We start from the raw sequence: 18551 nt of genomic DNA on the forward strand, positions 1-18551 counted from the left end.
ATCAGAGATTGATCTGGGCTTTGAGGCCTTTGCACTCAAGAAAATAAAATTTCTACAGAAGGGTTTAAATCAACCTATGTCAGATTTCAGAAAGTTTAGGTTATAACAAGAATGTTAGACTTTGAGGTGGGTTGCTATGTGGTCCATGGAGCATTTTAAAAAATTAACACATTATCCTGCCACCTAATTCCTTCCACCCTGGCACTTGTGGTTTTTTTAACTGAGTTAAGAATTCCAGGCACTCCAAGGAAGGAAACTAGATACTTCCACATTTTTGGTCTCCCAACTGTGTACACTCAAGATCTTTGAGGATTGTAAACAGTGTTCTAAAAAATGTATCAGTAGATAAGCTATGTGACACATGAATGTTCTCCCATTTTTGTATGCCTTTCACTCCCTGACTTACCTGCATTTTCAAAAGAAGGAATCTGTTCAATTTGAACATTTGAGATTGATAACCCAGCCTATGGAATATTCATTTGGTGAATTATAAAGTGTCATTACCTTGTTACAAAGAACAAAACGTGAATATTGATCAACCTTTGTGAAAATACAGCCTTTGTGGTATTTCTGTACACAACTCTTATTCTTATAAAAAAAATGCACACTAGTTGAGCAACTCCTTCACTGGCTCTGTGTTAAGAGCTGTCCTTAAGACAACTCTGCCTCAAGGAAGGGAATTAATGAAGATGATAGAATGAATATTCTCTTAAAAATGCAAAATGCAAGAATAAGAGATTAGGAATCACAGTCCAGAAATAAACAGAAATAAAATATAGAGGTGCTAGGAAAATAAGCACAAGAAGTTAAAATTAATGTGGAAAGCAATGAAGAGTCAGTGGAGGTATGTATTTAATAGGCTTAAAGTATTATCTCACCCTAAAAATTATGAGTATTTAACCTATGATCTGATTGGAATGGTTCTCTCAAAACAAAGACATTGATTACAGGAAAACAATTTGAAAAACAGTAAACCCCAAATGTACCACAAGCATGTCACCATAGATTTGAGTGCAGCGATTTTATTGTAAAAGTCCACGGGTGTGTGTGTGCAGTTCCTTTATGAAAAGGTCTTCAAATACATTTGACAAGGAACAGTTGATGATTAAGATTAGTTTACCTTTCTAAGCATGTGGATTTCCAAAACTATACAAACATTGGAAAACTATCTTACAGTCCATTACAGACCTAATTTGTATCATGATAACAATTATACATCTCTCAGCATTGAATCTGCCAACAACTCTCCTAAAGTCAACATTTTAAATCTTTGACAAAAAAAGAAACAAACTGTTGTATGTACATGTGCTTAAGGTTGCATAATTGAGCATCTCATAGGTATGATCAAAAGTTTTGAAAACCAGTCATTGAATGAGGTACAAGTTTTACCCGGGTGGGTCCGTTGTCTAAATGAGCTAACCCAATGTCGTTGGTTTATTAGCAGACACTTTCCTTCCCTTTTTCATTTTTAAGATTGGAAATTGTATGTTAGCTATGATTTTGAGTGAATTATGAGAAAGGCTGTCATAAAGGAGAAGCAATATAGGTAGAAAGCTAACCTAATGCATATAGGAGACATTTATAATGTTCAAAATGAACAGAACATTGTCTAAAACAGATGTTATTTTCTGTAATGATTAATAAAAGCCAAAGGTTTTTCAAACCATTCTGATTATTTTAAAGGGATCACCCCAGAAGCACCCTATGTGAAATGACTATTCAAGTTCATATTCAATATAGAAGGAATCATAAGGAGCTAATGGACTGGTAGCTTGCAGCAAATCTGGCAATGTATAATCATTTCTATTGAGACCTAAGAAACAGGAAAAGGGGGTAAAAAAACAGCAAGCACAAACAATTACTTTATAAAGTAGAAGAGAATACATTAGCCATCTTTTTTGTAGGTAGAATGTTTGAAGAGAAAAATGTAGATTATTCTGTCTTTATATTATGTAAGGGACTTTAAGGTAAGGTGTAAGGTTAAGTGTCTTACAGAAAAGGCTAATTTAATCTTCATGCAGGAGGAAAAGGGCAGACATGATAATAGAAAGAATCTTTTTGATTTTAATCCACACATTTCAGGTACAACAGTTTAGCCCAAGACACAAAATAAAAGACAATACTTAATGGTACCTTTGCTTCATTTATTTTGCCCCCAAATGATGCATGCACTAGACTTCAGCTCTACAAGGAATTTAAATACTGTATTTACAACATATTACATGTGCTCTTAAAGTTTAGCGTGGTAATTTTCTACTTCAACTTGGGGGATTTAACAAGGAGGGATACTTGTCAGGCCTAGTGACATTTATTAGAAATGAGAGAATGCTTCCAAGTTCCTGAATGGAATAAAGATTGACTCTATCTTTACCCCAAGTGAACACTTCATACATCCCTTTAAATTTCAGCATGTATTTTTCTGATGGAAGGGTCAAACTCCCTTAGAGAGAAAAGTTCTCAATTTTCCCCTCCTTTTCTACAAGCATTTATCTGTTCCAACTGATATAACTGCATGAGACTTGTTTGGTTTCATTATGTATATATATGTATATATATATACATATATATATATATATTTGTGTATATATATAGTTTTGAATCACAGGTTTCAAACATATTAAAATGGTAACGCTCAAATCACAATAACCAAAGGAGAGTTGGGGACAAACAATATGGTATGAATAGTATTACTGGATTATTGGCACTAAAGAATTCAGAACATTTGAAAAGCATGTCAGAGATTCTTTAAGTGGACTTAAAAAGGGAATCATTTCCCCATGGAATTCACCCAGTAAGGCCCATGTCACTGCTCTGTTTTGGGTTTTAAAGGTAAAGGTAGGAGACCCAATAAACCAGGTTGAACAAACAGAATGCGGTAGGAAAGAAGATCCGGGCATAGGAGTCCATTTTGGCAATGCGGATGTGTATTCTTCCATGCCTCCATGCCCCTGTTCGACAATCTTCAAAACAGCAGAAGAAACTGGCACAGTCCTTGCCATCAAGACACTCGTATCCATACTCTTCATCTCGGTTTTGAAGGTGTGTGGCATTGTTCATTTGAATAGTAGCTGATCTGGGTCGGATGTCAATTGTCGGTGCCTACAGCAAACGAGGACGGATAAATGGAAGAGGAGAGAAAAGGACCATTACACTGAGCAGGATACAGAGTTCGATCTAGAAAGTAGTCAGTGTGGATGATGATTCTCCAGTTAGGAAATCAAGGAATTGCTACAGCATTATGATCGACACTGGCAACGTTAAAATTATGAAAAGAGCACACTTACAGATTTCATATTTTGAGCTAAGCAGTGCAGCTTAAAATAATATTAGAAAGCTAATGGCTATAGCAAGGAATCTGAATACCAAATAAACTAAAAGATTAAGAGGTTAAATTAAAATAGGTAATGGCACTTTATTTTCAAATTTTGATGCAAAATTTGAAATATGGAGGCATCTTATGGCTTTGCATGTGAGCAAAAATAAATATTAAAAGGCAAATTTTAAAATGAAGTCTGGGCCATGCTTGTAGGCAAATAACCTAGCCAATAAAAGTAAAAAGAATGTTTATGGCAATTCTATTATAACTGCTCAGGACTAATAAAAGGTACTCAGATTTCTAACTCACTACTGTGATATATTCTTTAAATCTGTGTAGCTCCATATCTAACATTTACCATCTATAAGCCTCAAAATGTCAGCCATGAACATCTACAAATGAATGAATGCTTAAAATGAATACTACTAAACCAGCGTGGCAAATAGTTTGAGCGCTAATGTACAGACACTAGCATCAGTTAATACATGCTCCTCTATTAATACTACTTGGCTAGTTGAAATACAGTTACAAAATTGTGGAATTACTTCAGAATTAGAGTTATTTGATCTTAGTCTTTGGACACGGAAGAAGTTCATCTTAACATTTGAAGTGAACTTCTAAAATTCAAAAGGAAATCAATGTCCATCTGTATTTGAAAATTTGAATAGAACTAGCATTTAAAGACCAAGTAAGAGAACTAAATACATGCATATTAAACCTTTCAAATACTGAGCTTTTCCACAGAATCTTATTAAAAAGCTGATTTGGAGGTCAGATTGGAGGTTTGCGTTTCAATAAAGAATTTGCAAATGGGTTCGCTTTGAGTTCCAAAAGCCTTTCAGGCTTTAGAGGAGCAATGAAATCTCATCTCAGAACAGGGACAAACAACTTTTCAATTTTGTAAGAGTCCCTCTTATCTCTTTATTCTCTAACAATGCTAGCAGCTCTTGAATTTAAAACAAGTTCAACATCACTGTGCGCTGTTGTTTGGGCTGCTGAATCAACTCTACAAATATACTTTTAGATCCACAGAACTTTCTACTTCTTTCATGTATTACCTGGAGTAGAATGCTTAAATGTCTACTAAAAAATTCCATTTAAGCGTTAATAGTTAAATTCAGCAGTCGCATGCAGTGAATTTCCATTCCAAAAAATTATACCTTGAAGGAAAACATCCGAAGAAGCTTTTGTTTTGTAGACAGAAAAGAGAATTAAAATTTTAAAATGAAAAGAAGAGAGAAAAGGAAGAGGAAATAAGATAAATTAAAGATATATTTTCAAAATGTAGTAATTAAAATGGAATAGAAAATATAAATAGAAAAGGGCAGTCCCTTAATTATTGATACAACATATGACTGGGGTGGAAAAATCTCATTCTCAGTGATTCTAGTGAAATTTTGTAGAAGCAACCACAACTGCACCCTGATAAGAAACCATGATTGTAACTGCATTTCCCTCCCAACCAACCCCAATCCCAAAATGCTTTGGTGTTTTGTGCATATTTTAGTGCATATGCATTAAGTGCATATTTCCTGTAGTTTTCTATTCAATGTCTACATGACTCACTGTTATTTTTATCAAATTATTAGTGTCGAATAGTAACATAATTATCATCAGTATAAAATTGTGAGGAAAGTATTTTTTTTCCCCCTTAGCACCCCATTAGTGCCATCTCTCCTTCATACATTAGGTCGATAGTTGATTTAATCAAACAATCAATCAATGGTATTTATTGAACACTTACTATGTGCAGAGTACTGTACTAAGCACTTGGGAGAGTACAATACAACAGAATTAGCAGACACATTGCCTGCCCATAACAAGCTTGTGGTCAAAGAGAGGGTGTCAGACATTAGTATGAATAAATAAATAATTTAGAATATCTAATTCCAAGATATGTACATATCTGCTGTGGTATTGTGAGTGGGGCAACTATAAGATGTCCAGATCTAAATGCATAGATGACACGGAAGAAAGAATGAGCTGATTAAAAGAGGGCCTAATTGAAGATGGGCACATGGAGGAGATTTGACCTTAATAGTGTTTTTAGGGTAGAAAGATTTGTTGTTTGGTATATATGGATGGAGAAGGAGTTCCAGGCTAGTGGAATGGTCTGCAGCAAGAGAGACAAGATCGGGGCCCAGTGAGTAAAGTGGAGGTAGAAGAATGGCATATGCGGGCTGGGTGTAATAATAGGTCAATGATGTGAGGTAGAATGGGCAAGCTGATTAGTGGTTGAAAGCTAACGGTAAGGAATTTCTGTTTGATGCAAAGATGGATGGGCATCCATTGTAGGTTCTTGAGGAGTGGGGAGACTTGGACTGAATATTTTTATTGATAAATGATGTGTGCAGCAGAGTGAAGTATGGACTGCAGTGGGGAGAGGCAGGAGGCCAGGAGATCAGCGAGATGGCAGATTCAGTAGTCAAGGCGGGTAGGACAAGACTTGGATCAGCATGGTACAGTTTGGAGAGAGAAGGAAGGGCAGATTTTAGCAGTGCTGTGAAGATAGAACTGACAGGATTTGGTCACAGATTAAATATTTATTAATTAATTAGAGAAGCAGCGTGGCTCAGTGGAATGAGCACGGGCTTGGGAGTCAGAAGTCATGGGTTCTAATTCAGGCTCCGCCACTTGTCAGCTATGTGGCCTTGGGCAAGTCACTTAACTTCTCTGTGCCTCAGTTACCTCATCTGTAAAATGGAGATGAAGACTGTGAGCCCCACGTGGGACAATCTGATCACCTTGTAACCTCCACAGCGCTTAGAACAGTGCCTTGCCCATAGTAAGTGCTTAATAAATGCCATTATTATTATTATTAAATATGTGGGTGGAATGAGAATGATGATTCGAGGACAACACCAAGGTTATGGGTTTGTGAGATAGGGAGGATAGGGGGTTGTCCATTTACAGGGGAAAATGCCCAATACATTTTGAGTGTTTTCTGGAATTTTTGTAGTTTAGTTTTCTCAAGCTCCTCTATCATCTCTAAACGTCTGGTTTGGAATCCAAGTCTTCCATTTCTCTATATGGAAACAGATTTTCAGCAATCACAAATCCTGGCGAGACAACAACAAGGGTATTTCCTGTGGATTTTTCAGTAACTGCTTGAAAGCCTGTTATCACATCATTGTTACTGCTAGCAGGTAATAGTGCAAAGTGTTAATAGAACCATCTTATTAGCCAAAGAAAGAAATGGGTAAGGGAGGAGGGGGAATGAGGAACAGCACAACAAAGAAAAAAATCATGGATAAGAAGAGAGAAAGAGTTCAAAAAGGAGGGGGAATCTGCAAAGAGGAACAGCACATTTCATATTTTGAAAACAGGTTAGCAAATTATACAGAGTACTGGGGTCATGACCTCCCTCAATCCACTTATAGAACCATATTTGCATATAATTTACTTGGATGGCAGTCAATTTGGTCCGATAAAAAGACAGGAGGGGGTCTCCTAAGCCATGGAAAATGTAATGCCCATGGAAAGAGTCCTCATGGACCCAACTAGAATCACCAAGTCTGACCTTGCTCCTAAAATTTGGAATAAATGGGGCTTTTGCCTATCAACTTCCTTCTCCCAATGGACTCATATTCTTCTCACTTCCCAAGCCACATTCTGACCTCTGAACCTTTGGTCAAAGCCTTTCCCCATCCTACAGTGCCCTCCTCTGTTAGGTCTATCAAACCAAATCTCCTCCCTACTTCAAAGCCTTTTGGAAAAGTTGCATTCCCTGATTAATTTCCCTACTCTTCTAGTCATGTCACCCACTCAGACTCCTTACTATGTATGTATTTATGTTGGTCTATTTCTTATTGATTGATTTATCTATTTGGATATCAATTAATCCTAACTACTTCCACCTACTTAACTTTTACCAATTAAGGTCACTTTCTCTTTCCCATTATACTGCAAGTTCTTTCAGGAAGAGGATCATGCCTGCATACATTTGGCATAGAATATGCTGTTAGCATGGTCTCTTCCATTTTGTGCACAGGTAAATACAAGGATGATCCACCTATTTAACTGTTATCAACTAATGCCACTTTCTAAGTTCTTTCAGAAAAGAGATCATATCTGCATACAATGTGGTTTTAACATGGCCTCTTCCATCACGTGAACAGGTAAATAAAAAGATGAAGTACTTTTTTCTTACTGGAAATATATATGAATAATTGATATCCAAGTAGATCAACCAATAATAGACCAACATAAATGCAAACATAGTAAGGAGTCTGAGTGGATGGCATGGCTAGAACAATAGGGAAAGTAATCAGGGAATGTGACTTTTCCAAAAGGCTTTGAAGTAGGAAGGAGATTTGGTTTGATAGACCTAACAGAGGAGGGCACTGTAGGATGGGGAAAAGCTTTGACCAAAGGTTCAGAGGTGAGAATGTGGCTTGGGAAGTGAGAAGAATATGAGTTAGTCCAGTGGGAGGAGGACGTTGATACGGAAAAGCACCTTTATTCCAAATTTTTAAAAATAATGTTATATTACCAGCAACCAGGTGAAACCTGGGCATGATGATTTAGGGCCCTTAGTACAGCTAAACCTGAGGGAAGAATGTCCTTCCTGATCATGAGGGCACAATGTTATAACGAGTGTCGAGAAATTACAACAATGCTTGTATAGACCACACCAACCAGATAACAATATTCAAAGAGTTCTCAAAGCACATAAGGTCCTTAGGGGAGCAAACTCTCTCCAACTTACACTCTCAATGGAAATCCATCAGTCACACTTTCCCCATCACCTTAGGAATGAAATTCCAGTATTGCCATCACCATCACCAAAGCAATTGTCAATAGCATAGAATCTGAAAGTTCAATGAGGAATACTACCTGGGAGAAGAGAGCTTTTTTTTTTCAAAAGCAATGCTTCCCCCTGTCATCAGCGAACAGTTGTTCAGAAGATTCCATGACAGCTGGACATATTTTATGGCTAGCAAACAAGTCCACTTGTTTCATCTTGCTAACTGGAAGGTCAACCATTTCATTTCTTACTATCCCAGTCCTCTCCCAGTTTTTCCACAGTTCCACTCACCTTCCTTCCTTTAAATTTGTGCCCCTCAGCTCCCTACCTCCTCCCCTAGGTTAGTCACTCAAGACTCCCAAATCTGTTCCCTCCTTTGGTCTCAGGCTTAACCTGTCATCCTTACTACATCCATGAGTATTCCTATCGAGCAAAACCTCCTCACTATTGTCTTCGAAGCTCTCCATCACCTTGCCCCTTCTTACCTCACCTCCCTCCTCTGCTTTTACATCCCAGCCCACACACTCCACTCCTGTAGTGCTAACCTTCTCACTGTGCCTCTTTCTCGCCTGACCGGTCGTCGACCCTTGGCCATGTCTTACCTCTGGCTGATAATGCCCTCCCTCCTCAAATCCTCCAAACTAGCACACTTCCCCCATTCATAGTCCCACTGAAAGCTTACTCCCTCCAGGAGGCTTTCCCAGACTAAGTCCCCCTTTTCCTCTGCTCCCCCACCCCTCCCCATCACCCCAACTCTCTTGCTTTACTCTACCCTCCACCCCACAGCACTTGTGTATATATGTACATATTTATAATTATAATTCTATGTATTTTTATTAATGATGTGTATATATCTACAAATCTATTTATTCATAATGATGCTACTGATGGCCATTTACTTGTTTTGATGTCTGTCTTCCCCCTTCTAGAGTCTGTTGTGGGCAGGGATTGTCTCTATTTGTTGCTGAATTGTACTTCCCAAGGGCTTAGTACAGTGTTCTGCACACAGTAAGCGCTCAATAAATACAATTGAATGAATGAATGAAAGAATGTTCCCTCCAACTACCTTGCCAGGAATACCACAGATGGTGGAACATCAGGGAGAGGACTTCGATTGGGTGGATGGGGTAGACTAGAAGGGGAACACCACCATCTTACTGTCTTCCTAGTCTTCATCCCATGCCCATCACTATGAAGGCTAGAGATGTGGACTGGGACAGAGCAGCCAAGGAGTGGGGGCAGGTACAGGAATGGAAGGATGAGTTGAAGAACTTCAGGGCCCCTGTAGTAGGATAGAGTTCCCAGGCCTGGGCTACCTTAGAGTTAAAACAGTCTCTTCGTATCAAGTGATAATCCAGGTGGGGATAGGGGAACAGGAGACTTGTGGAGACACAGATTAGAAGAAGGCTGGGAATGCAGGGATCGGGGTAGGGAGTTGGAGTGGGTAAAATTTATAAACCAAAAACAAATTTTAATGACTTACCTGGATATCAGCTGGCAGTGACAGAGTGATTTACGTTGGGAAAGTCAGTGAGAGGAAATAATTCTTTTTTATCATCTACCCATTTAAAGTTCCCCAGTCTCACAGACCAACAGTATTGAGAAATCGTCCCTCCACTCCGAAGTTCCTTATCTCACAGTTATCCTCATTTGGAAACTTGACAGTTTTGGAATCTATTCACACCATTTGGGTTTGGTTCCAATAAAATGTGATTTTTGTTTCAAAGTAAAAGTCTATGCATGTTGGTCTCAAATCAAGCTTTGTGAATCCCCCTGAACAGAGGTGTATGGGACTTGAATGTGGCCCCCAAATTCCAATAATAGACAATGAAAGGACTATAGAAAAAAGCCAGTGAGGCCTAATATATAAATAGAATATGGGTAAATCATCTATCAGTGTATTTCCCTTAGTGAAGACATAATTGCCATAATTTACAGAGTGCACACTTTCATGAATATAATGCTTATATAATTTTTTAATTTACAAAATACATTTCATGAGGAGTCTGACCCTGAGAAATTGTCTTTAATGACTGAAAGAATCTGTTATTCCTTTTGTATAGCTGGCTCAAATTACTAGCAAGAACCACAATTTAAATGTGGCCTTGAATAGCAGAACTAAGATGTACATCAAAAAAGCTGATGACCTTAGAGTAAATTGGTACATACTGGATTTTTCTTCTTTTTGTCTTTATCTTTACTCGGTTTTCGGTTACTGACGAAGTAATGCAGGGTGCCATATTCCACCAGGGCGGAGAAAACAAAAATAAAACAAACTGACACAAAAAGATCCATTGCTGTCACATAGGAGACCTTGGGGAGAGATTTACGGGCAATTGTACTCAGTGTAGTCATTGTCAGGACAGTTGTAATACCTGTTAAGAAGACAGAATTGGGGGGAAAAGATTACACATATTGACAAAGGAATTTTGTCATCAAGCTTTTGTTGACTCGTTTCCAGGATGCCCTAAGAGCTAATTTATAGTGAGACTCTTGCACAGCAAGTCATGGGTGTTAGAAAGTTCTCAATATGGCAGGAACTTGGCTTAGAGTGTGTGTATATGTATGCTAATATGAGTGAAATGGATGTTGTCACCTATACTGAATTCACATGAAAGAAATCAACCAGCCACCAACAGTAGTCTTTGCATTTGATTCATGAATTCATTCATTCAATCATATTTATTGAGTACTTAATGTATGCAAAGCACTGTACCAAGCAATTGGGAGAGTACAATATAACCATAAACCGACACATTCCTTGAGCTTACAGTCCAGAGACCAGCTTACAGTCTAAAGATGCCAAAGACAGAGGCTGAATCTATAAAAAATATTAGCATATGCAAAGTAACACTGAGTAAATCACATTAATACTGTGAAATTCCATTTCTGGCATTTTATAACAATACTAGAAAATGTAAAACGTCTATTTACATTTTAAGCCAGTGGCCAGTGCATATCAGAATCTGAGTTTGTCTGTGCTGGGCTTTATGATTCATTGCCCCTTCAAAAAAATTAAAACTACCTCTAATTATTATATTCCCACCATGCTGCTCACAGCCTTGTAAACTGGCAAGTCATAATCAGTAACACCTGGCAAAGAGGCAGGACCCCCCCCCCCCCCCCAACCCCGGCCCCCCATCATTCCTAGCAGGACTCTGTTAAATAGGTTTAGCATATGAAGTAGAACCAGCAAATAGAACTTTCATTCATTCAATCATTTTTATTAGGTGTTTACTGTGTGCAGAGCACTATACTAAGTGCTTGGGAAAGTACAATACAAGAATAAAGAGTGACAATCCCCGCATACAAAGAGCTCAGTCTAGAGGTGGGGATACAGACATCAATGTAAATAAACAGACATCAGTGCAAATAAATAAAATTACAGATATATACATAAGTGCTATGGGGCTGGGAAGGGGGGTAGAGTCAAAGGAGCAAGTCAGGGCGATGCAGAAGGGAGTAGAAGATGAGAAAAAGTGAGGCTTAGTCTGGGAAGGCTCTTGGTTGCATGGAAATGTAAACTGAAATTTTGGAAAACTCACAAGGGAAGCTTTTTTCTTTTTACTTACTAACCCCTCCTTATCAGTCACCTGCTATTTCTCAAGAGGATGTCTCCTGCTAATTCTCTAAATCCATTTTCTGGGCATATGCCACTCACCCTATTTCCTCTCACCTCTTCAAAGCCGTAGCCTCTCACCCTCTTCTCCCTCTCTCCCTGCTACTCTGAGCTTCTTCCTTTGTTTGTTTCTTTCCTCCACCTTAAAACATAACCAAGTCTTCTCCATCTCTCTACCTCATAGGCCACTCTGTCTCACTATTGCCCTACTGCCATATGCTTTCATTGCTAGTCAAACTCCCGGACTGGTTAATTATGCCCGCAGTATGCCCAATGTATTAGAGTCTCCTGCCACCAGTGCCAACTCAGAACCTATCCAAGGAAACAAGACATCAAGATTCCTGTCTGTTTCTCCAGGCAGAAAGCCTGTTGCAACTCTATTTTAGCACCTCATGGTTTTTCAGCTTGACAGCTGCTAGTTATGATTTTCTACCCCTTCTTAGTCCTATTCTATTTCTTTCATTTCTGTGTCAAATCTCCTGGAGATTTGGAGGCTTGGAAGAAGAGAAAGAGAGATGAGGAGGATAAAGGTGGAGAGCAAAGAAAATATGGAAAAATACTGTCTGTCCCAGAATGAAAAAAAACCAGATAGGGGAATAATGAAAAAGCACAACCAGAGAAATAAAATACCTCGAGAGAAAATGAGAGAAACAAATAGAGGTGTTAGAAAACAAAAGGTATCCCATTTCTACAATTCAAAATGCCTCTGCTTCCCACCTGTTGTGCTTAATCTGCTGCCCACCCGTTGTGCTTAATTTATATGCTTGCTTTAACCACCCTATTCTAGGTGTTCTTTGTATGTAGTTCAGTGGTTCCAAGTTTTCCCCAAGTCACAACTTAATGAAATATTTAATTTCACAATTTGTTGGCAAAATGGGCCCTACTTTTGCACCATCTTCACAAGTATATTATGAATTCTGTACCTAAAGTGGGTCTAGGCATCCTGAGGAAACTCAACAGGTGCTTTTGATGATGATGAAGGAGGAATGAGAAAATGGGTGATTTGATTAATTGAACCTATCCTCCTGGTGATTTGATTAATTGAACCTATCCTCCTTCCTAAGCCCCTCTTATGGCCAGTTTGTATTTTAGAAAACTGCACATTGCATAATTGCATGTTCCATTCCTGCCTGACAATCAGTCTGTGAATTCCAGTAAAGGTTGGTGCATTTTTCACCATATCCACAAGATCATTCTATCTTTGTATGCAGCAACATTAAGAGTTTACACAGTCAAACAAGTGGGATCTCCTTCCTGATTCATTCTTGGGATGAGAATGCTTATCTGGGACTGAAAATAACTCAAGAAATTGTATTTATTATGCACTTACTTGATACATAGTCCTGTGCTAAGTGCTTGGAAGAGTAAAATAGGGAAACTAGACACAATCCCTGCCCTAACAGGACTTAATAATAATAATGATAATATAATTATAGTACTTGTTAAGCACTTACTATGTGCCAAGCACTGTTCTAAGCATTGGGGTAGATTCAGGCATATCGGATGGGGCACAGTCTCTGTCCCACATGAGGCTCACAGTCTTAATCCCCATTATATAGATGAGACAACTGAGGCACAGAGAAGTTAAGTGACTTGTCCAAGGACACAGCAGATATGTGGCAGAGCTGGAATTAGAACCCAGGTCCTATTGACTTTCAGGCCCATGCTCTATCTACTAATCCACACTGGAGAGACAATACTAAAAGGAATTATAGGTAGGGAGAAGAAACCAAGAATAATATATATGTATGTATGTATTACAGGGAGGAGCAAGAACTGTGAGTGCCTAAATGGTTATGTGATGTAGAATTTCTAAGGTTGACAGAAGCTGATGCAAATAGGATGGGGATTCTAATTAGAATATAATTAAAACTAACACTTTTTATATTAAATAAGTGTTAACCTAACTTTCCCCTTTTTATTTCACTTTAAGTGTTCCAGTGCAGTTAATATACAACGGTGGAAGTGATGGTCAATATTAAACAGAATATAGTGTTGTTTTAATTTGACATGAGATAATTTGGGTGAAAAAAATTGCTCCATACATATTTTATATTGTTGAAAGGAAAGAGAAAGATCAGTTTGCAATTGATCCTGGGGTCTAAGAGTCAGTATGATCTTTTTTAAAATGCATCATTATGAACTCTTAAGATTCCTCCTGAAATCCAAAGGTAATGAAATAGATGCTAATCACATCTCATATGTGGCATAATGGCATTTATAGTTTACTCACTGATTCATTGCTTTATATTTTATAAATCACTTATTCATTTATATTAATGTCTGTCTCCCCCTCTAGACTGTAGGCTCATTATGGGAAGGGCACATGTCTGCTAACTCTGGTGTATTGTACCCTACCAAACTCTCAGTTCAGCCCCCTGCACATAGAAAATGCTCAATAAATACCACTGATTGATTGATTTAGCAAAGTTTCTCTGTGACATTGGCAACCCAGTTTAATGACCAAGTGAATTTTGAAGTGCTCGTGTGATAAATCCCTCATGAATGACCTGGCCCCAGTGTTACTTAACCTAAAATGCCTTTTTCTCAGTCCATATTCATGGTCTACATGACCTGTAATGAAATGGAAAGTTAACAAGTGTGTAGGTATTTGGTCTGAACAAAAAGCTGGAAAGTGAAATTCCTAACACCTACATGCTCCAAGTTAATAGCTTTGTAAACCTTTCTTCTAAAAGAGGGAGAATTTCTGGATAATCAAAGAAATAGGAGAAATATTTCATTCAGTCATTCAGTGGTATTAATTGAACACCTATTGTGTGCAGAGCACTGTACTAAGCACAAGGGAAAGTACACCATAATAGCTTTTTCCCAGTGCTTCCCACCTTGCAGATCTGTATTTCAGTCAATCAATGGGATTTACCGTGTACAGAGAGCACTGTACTAAGCATTTGGGAGAATACAACAGAGTTGTACACGTGTTTCCTTCCCACAACGAGCTTAGAGTTTAGAGGGGGAGACAGATATTATTATTATAAATAAATTGCATTTATGTACAGAAGTACTGTGAGGTTGAAGGTGGGACAAGTACTAAATGTCCAAAAGTTATGGATGGCATAGTGGATTCAGCGCTTAGAACAGTGCTTTGCACATAGTAAGCGCTTAACAAATACCATCATTATTATTATTATTATAGAGCATGGGCCTAGGAGTCAAAAGGTCATGAGTTCTAATCCTGGCTCCACCACTAGTCTGCTGTGTGACCTTGGGCAAGTAACTTCACTTCTCTGTGCCTCAGTTATCTCATCTGTAAAATGGAGATTGAGACTGTGAGCCTCCCATGGGTCAGGGACTGTGTCCAACCCGATTTGCTTATATCCACTCCAGCACTTTGCAAATTGCCTGGCACATGGTAACCACATAACAAATGCCATGATTATTATTATTATTATTAGAAGGGAGAGGGAGCTGGGGAAGAGGGCATGACTGATCAAGCCTAGACCTCTTGGAGGAGTTGTGTCCTTAATAATCTTTGAGGCTGGGGAGAGCATACCCAATACGAGAGTGGAAATGGGCTGACTAAAAGCGGCTACACATGGAGTTGAAAGGAGGTGTCTTGATAGATGACATGTTTCAAACGAAGTTTAACCTCAATAAGGTGCTATGACAGCAGGCTTTTAGGCAAACCACTGTGGCAGCCAGGGCAGTATGGAGTATTAATAAAGAAAAGGAAGATTTTCTTTCAGAACATTTTAGAAAATTATGAAGCTAGTAGGCAAAACCGAAAACAGCACCATACACTGGATGGCAAATTGGTCAGTCAAGTGAGGATAACTTTTGTTTATGAATAATGTGACAATAACTTTGTGGCTTTTTCACCAATCCATGTTTACGTAAAACTTGAGATCAGAGTTCTATGCATCTATATACACTTTCCCTAAAGTGTTTTATTTCTGCGGCCTCTTTGTTGGCAGGTGGGTTTTTTTCATCTAAGACAAAAGCACATTAAAGAGATATCAAGATCTGTAAATTAAATCTGGATATTGAATAATAATAATAATGGCATTTGTTAAGTGCTTACTATGTGCAAAGCACTGTTCTAAGTGCTGCATACAAATCAAGATGAATCCTTTCACTAAGAAGTTGCCTGATGTTGGCAACCCTGTTTCCTCTTCACAGAGTTAATAATTAGGATATCAATAAAGCTAAAATTGAGGCTAGGTTCACAAAACTTTTTTTTAGCATCTACACTTGGAAACTGAATGGCAGCATTTTGTATGTGTGGAAAAAAGCTTGTTGAAAGTATAGCTTTTAATATCAGAAAGTTTACCCCTAGAGCCTGGAGTGTTTCCTGTTGTCTGATGAAGAAATAAATGTAACACAAAGGAAAAATAGGAGAGTGTACAATATTTCAATCTGAGTTGTGCAGAAAAATTAAATGTTTAATTAAATGAAAAACTTATTTTGTCATAAAATGGTTATATTAGAAGCTTGCAACACAATGTGTTCATATAAGTCAAATTTCCTTATAAAATTATAAGCTTTGAACATGGAAAAAATGTATCTTTCGTATTTGTAATGTCGATTAGGTTATGGGAGCTATGAAAACCCATTTGGGTTACAATTGGAAAAATGTAATATTCACAGAGGCCAAGTTCCCAGTCTATATAGAAGATTATAGCACCAAAAAAAGGAAAAGCATCTCACCTAAAGAGGTTCTGGCAGGAACTGCATCCTTGTTGATCCAGAAAGATACCCAGGATAGCACAACAATTAGTGTGCAAGGGATGTAAGTTTGGATAGTGAAATAACCCATTCTTCGGCTCAGATCAAAGTAAACTGACATTACTACATAATCACCTGAAAAAAACACAAGCAGATTTGTTTTAATTCTTCTAAAAACAGGGTTTGAAGATGTTTCACTTTCCAAGCAGTACACAATGAATGCAGTAGCAAACTTGAAAGTGTTTATTCATCATCTGCACCCATAAGTTGCATTTATTGAGCACTTACTGTGTGCAGAGCATTGTTCTAAGCAGTTGGGACAGTCAAGTGTGCATAGAATCTGTACCAGACATGCATCTTCGAATGTTATTATCCATGTTGTTAATGTTTTGGGTTGAACCTTTATATTATTTCTTTTCTCATATGTCCATTCCTAATGCATCCCACCCTTTTTAGGTTCTGTGACAATGTGTGTCATTTATTATCCTTGTATAGTTCTGTGCACCAAGTAAGGTTAAAATATAATAGTAATGATGATAATAACAATATTAATGTTCAGTTTGCTATATCTCCTTTAGTAAGGGTTTGACATAATATGTCATAAATAAGCTACATTTCCCTTAAAACGAGAAATATTCAAATTGTAGTTTACTCTGTTGTTTTAGAAGTATTGAAGTAACAATATTTGTTAGAAAAGATGCATTTCAGTTCATTAAACCCACTATTCCCTTTCTGTTTGACCTCTCTTTTATAGATTTTGCTTGTCATAAAAATTTTAAATGATATATTTGGATGTCAAGACTACACCTCTCCCTGCATAATCACACATTCTGAGTTTCTATACAGCCAGGATAAACAACTATGCCACCCCAAACAACATATTATTTTACTCACACTAATTTAAAGATTTGAACAGACATTGCCTTTGCTCATTTGCAAGGTTTCTCTACTTCAAATGTAGATCCATTTATCCATTCACAATTAGGGCTTAATTATTCACCTGTGACAATAATGAGCACTTTCTATGAATTACTTCAGAGGTACATCCTTTTATCAATCAATTATATTTATTACATGCTTACTGTGTTCGGAGCACTGTACTAAGTTCTTGGAAGAGTACAGTAAGACTGAGTTGGAAGGCACATTCCCTGCCAACAACGAGCTCACAGTCTAGATAGGGAAACAGATATCAATATAAATAAATAAATTATGGATATGTACACAAGTCCAGTCAGGCTGAGGGAGAGTTGGATCAGGCAAGCTGATGGTAAGGAGTTTCTGTTTGATATAAAGGTGGATGGACACCACTGGAAACTCTTTCATTCATTCATTTATTCATTCAATTGTATTTATTGAGTGCTTACTGTGTGCAGAGTATTGTACTAAGCACTTGGAAGTACAATTCAGCCACAGATAGAGACAGTCCCTACCCCACAATGGGCTCACAGTCTATAAGGGGGAGACAAGGGCAGCAGCACAGGAGTGAGGGAGCAGGGACTGAAGCGCGGAGGCCGAGGAAATAGGGACTGAATGTTCTGTAGAAAAATGATCTGGGCAGCAGAGTGAACTCTGGACTGGAGCGCTCAGAGTCAGAAGGTAGGGAGATCAGCAAGGAGGCTGACATACTAATCAAGGCAGGATAGGCCATAGTGCTTGGATTACCATGGTAGCAGTTTGGATGGAGAGGAAAGGACAGATTTTAGCAAAGTGTTGAAGGTTGAACCAACAAGATGTAGTGATAGGTTGATTATGTGGGTTAAATGAGAGAGAAAAGTCGAGGATAATGACAAGGTTACAGGCTTGAGAGACGGGAAGGATGGTGCTGCTGTCTACAGTGATGGGAAAATCAGGGAAGGACAGGGTTTGGATGGAAAGATAGGTGTTCTCTTCGGGACATGTTAGGTTTGAGGTATTGGCAGGACATCCAAGTAGCAATGTCTTGGAGGCAGGAGGAAATGTGAGACTGCAGAGAGGGAGAAAAGAAGGGCTGGATACATAGATATGGGTACCATCTGAATAGAGGTGGTAGTTGAAGCCGTGGGAGAAAATGAGTGAATAGAGCATGGGCCTGGGAGACAGAAGGATATGAGTTCTCCTACTGGCTCTGCCATTTGTCTGTTGTGTGACCTTGGGCAAATCATTTCACTTCTCTGTGCCTTCATTATCTCGACTGTGAAGTAGGGGGG

General features: G+C 38.3%; 1 protein-coding gene across 4 annotated transcripts in view; it reads right to left on the minus strand.

Annotated features, from left to right (window-relative positions):
* Positions 1-1006: 1006 nt before the first annotated feature.
* GABRG2 (gamma-aminobutyric acid type A receptor subunit gamma2) overlaps positions 1007-18551 on the minus strand; it is a 95454-nt gene continuing 77909 nt past the window's right edge. For 2 of the 4 annotated variants that reach the window (XM_038740084.1, XM_038740083.1), the window contains exons 7-10: positions 16348-16500; positions 10233-10438; positions 4477-4500; positions 1007-3099 (exon numbers count right to left, since the gene is read on the minus strand). In XM_038740084.1, coding sequence (XP_038596012.1) covers positions 2824-3099; positions 4477-4500; positions 10233-10438; positions 16348-16500 — 659 coding nt within the window. In that variant the 3' untranslated portion in view covers positions 1007-2823. The remainder of the gene's footprint in view (positions 3100-4476; positions 4501-10232; positions 10439-16347; positions 16501-18551) is intronic. The other 2 variants (XM_038740085.1, XM_038740086.1) reach the window with 2 other exon arrangements.

This window comes from Tachyglossus aculeatus, chromosome X1 (genome assembly GCF_015852505.1).
Source record: "Tachyglossus aculeatus isolate mTacAcu1 chromosome X1, mTacAcu1.pri, whole genome shotgun sequence".
In the NCBI taxonomy this organism is placed as follows: domain Eukaryota; kingdom Metazoa; phylum Chordata; class Mammalia; order Monotremata; family Tachyglossidae; genus Tachyglossus; species Tachyglossus aculeatus.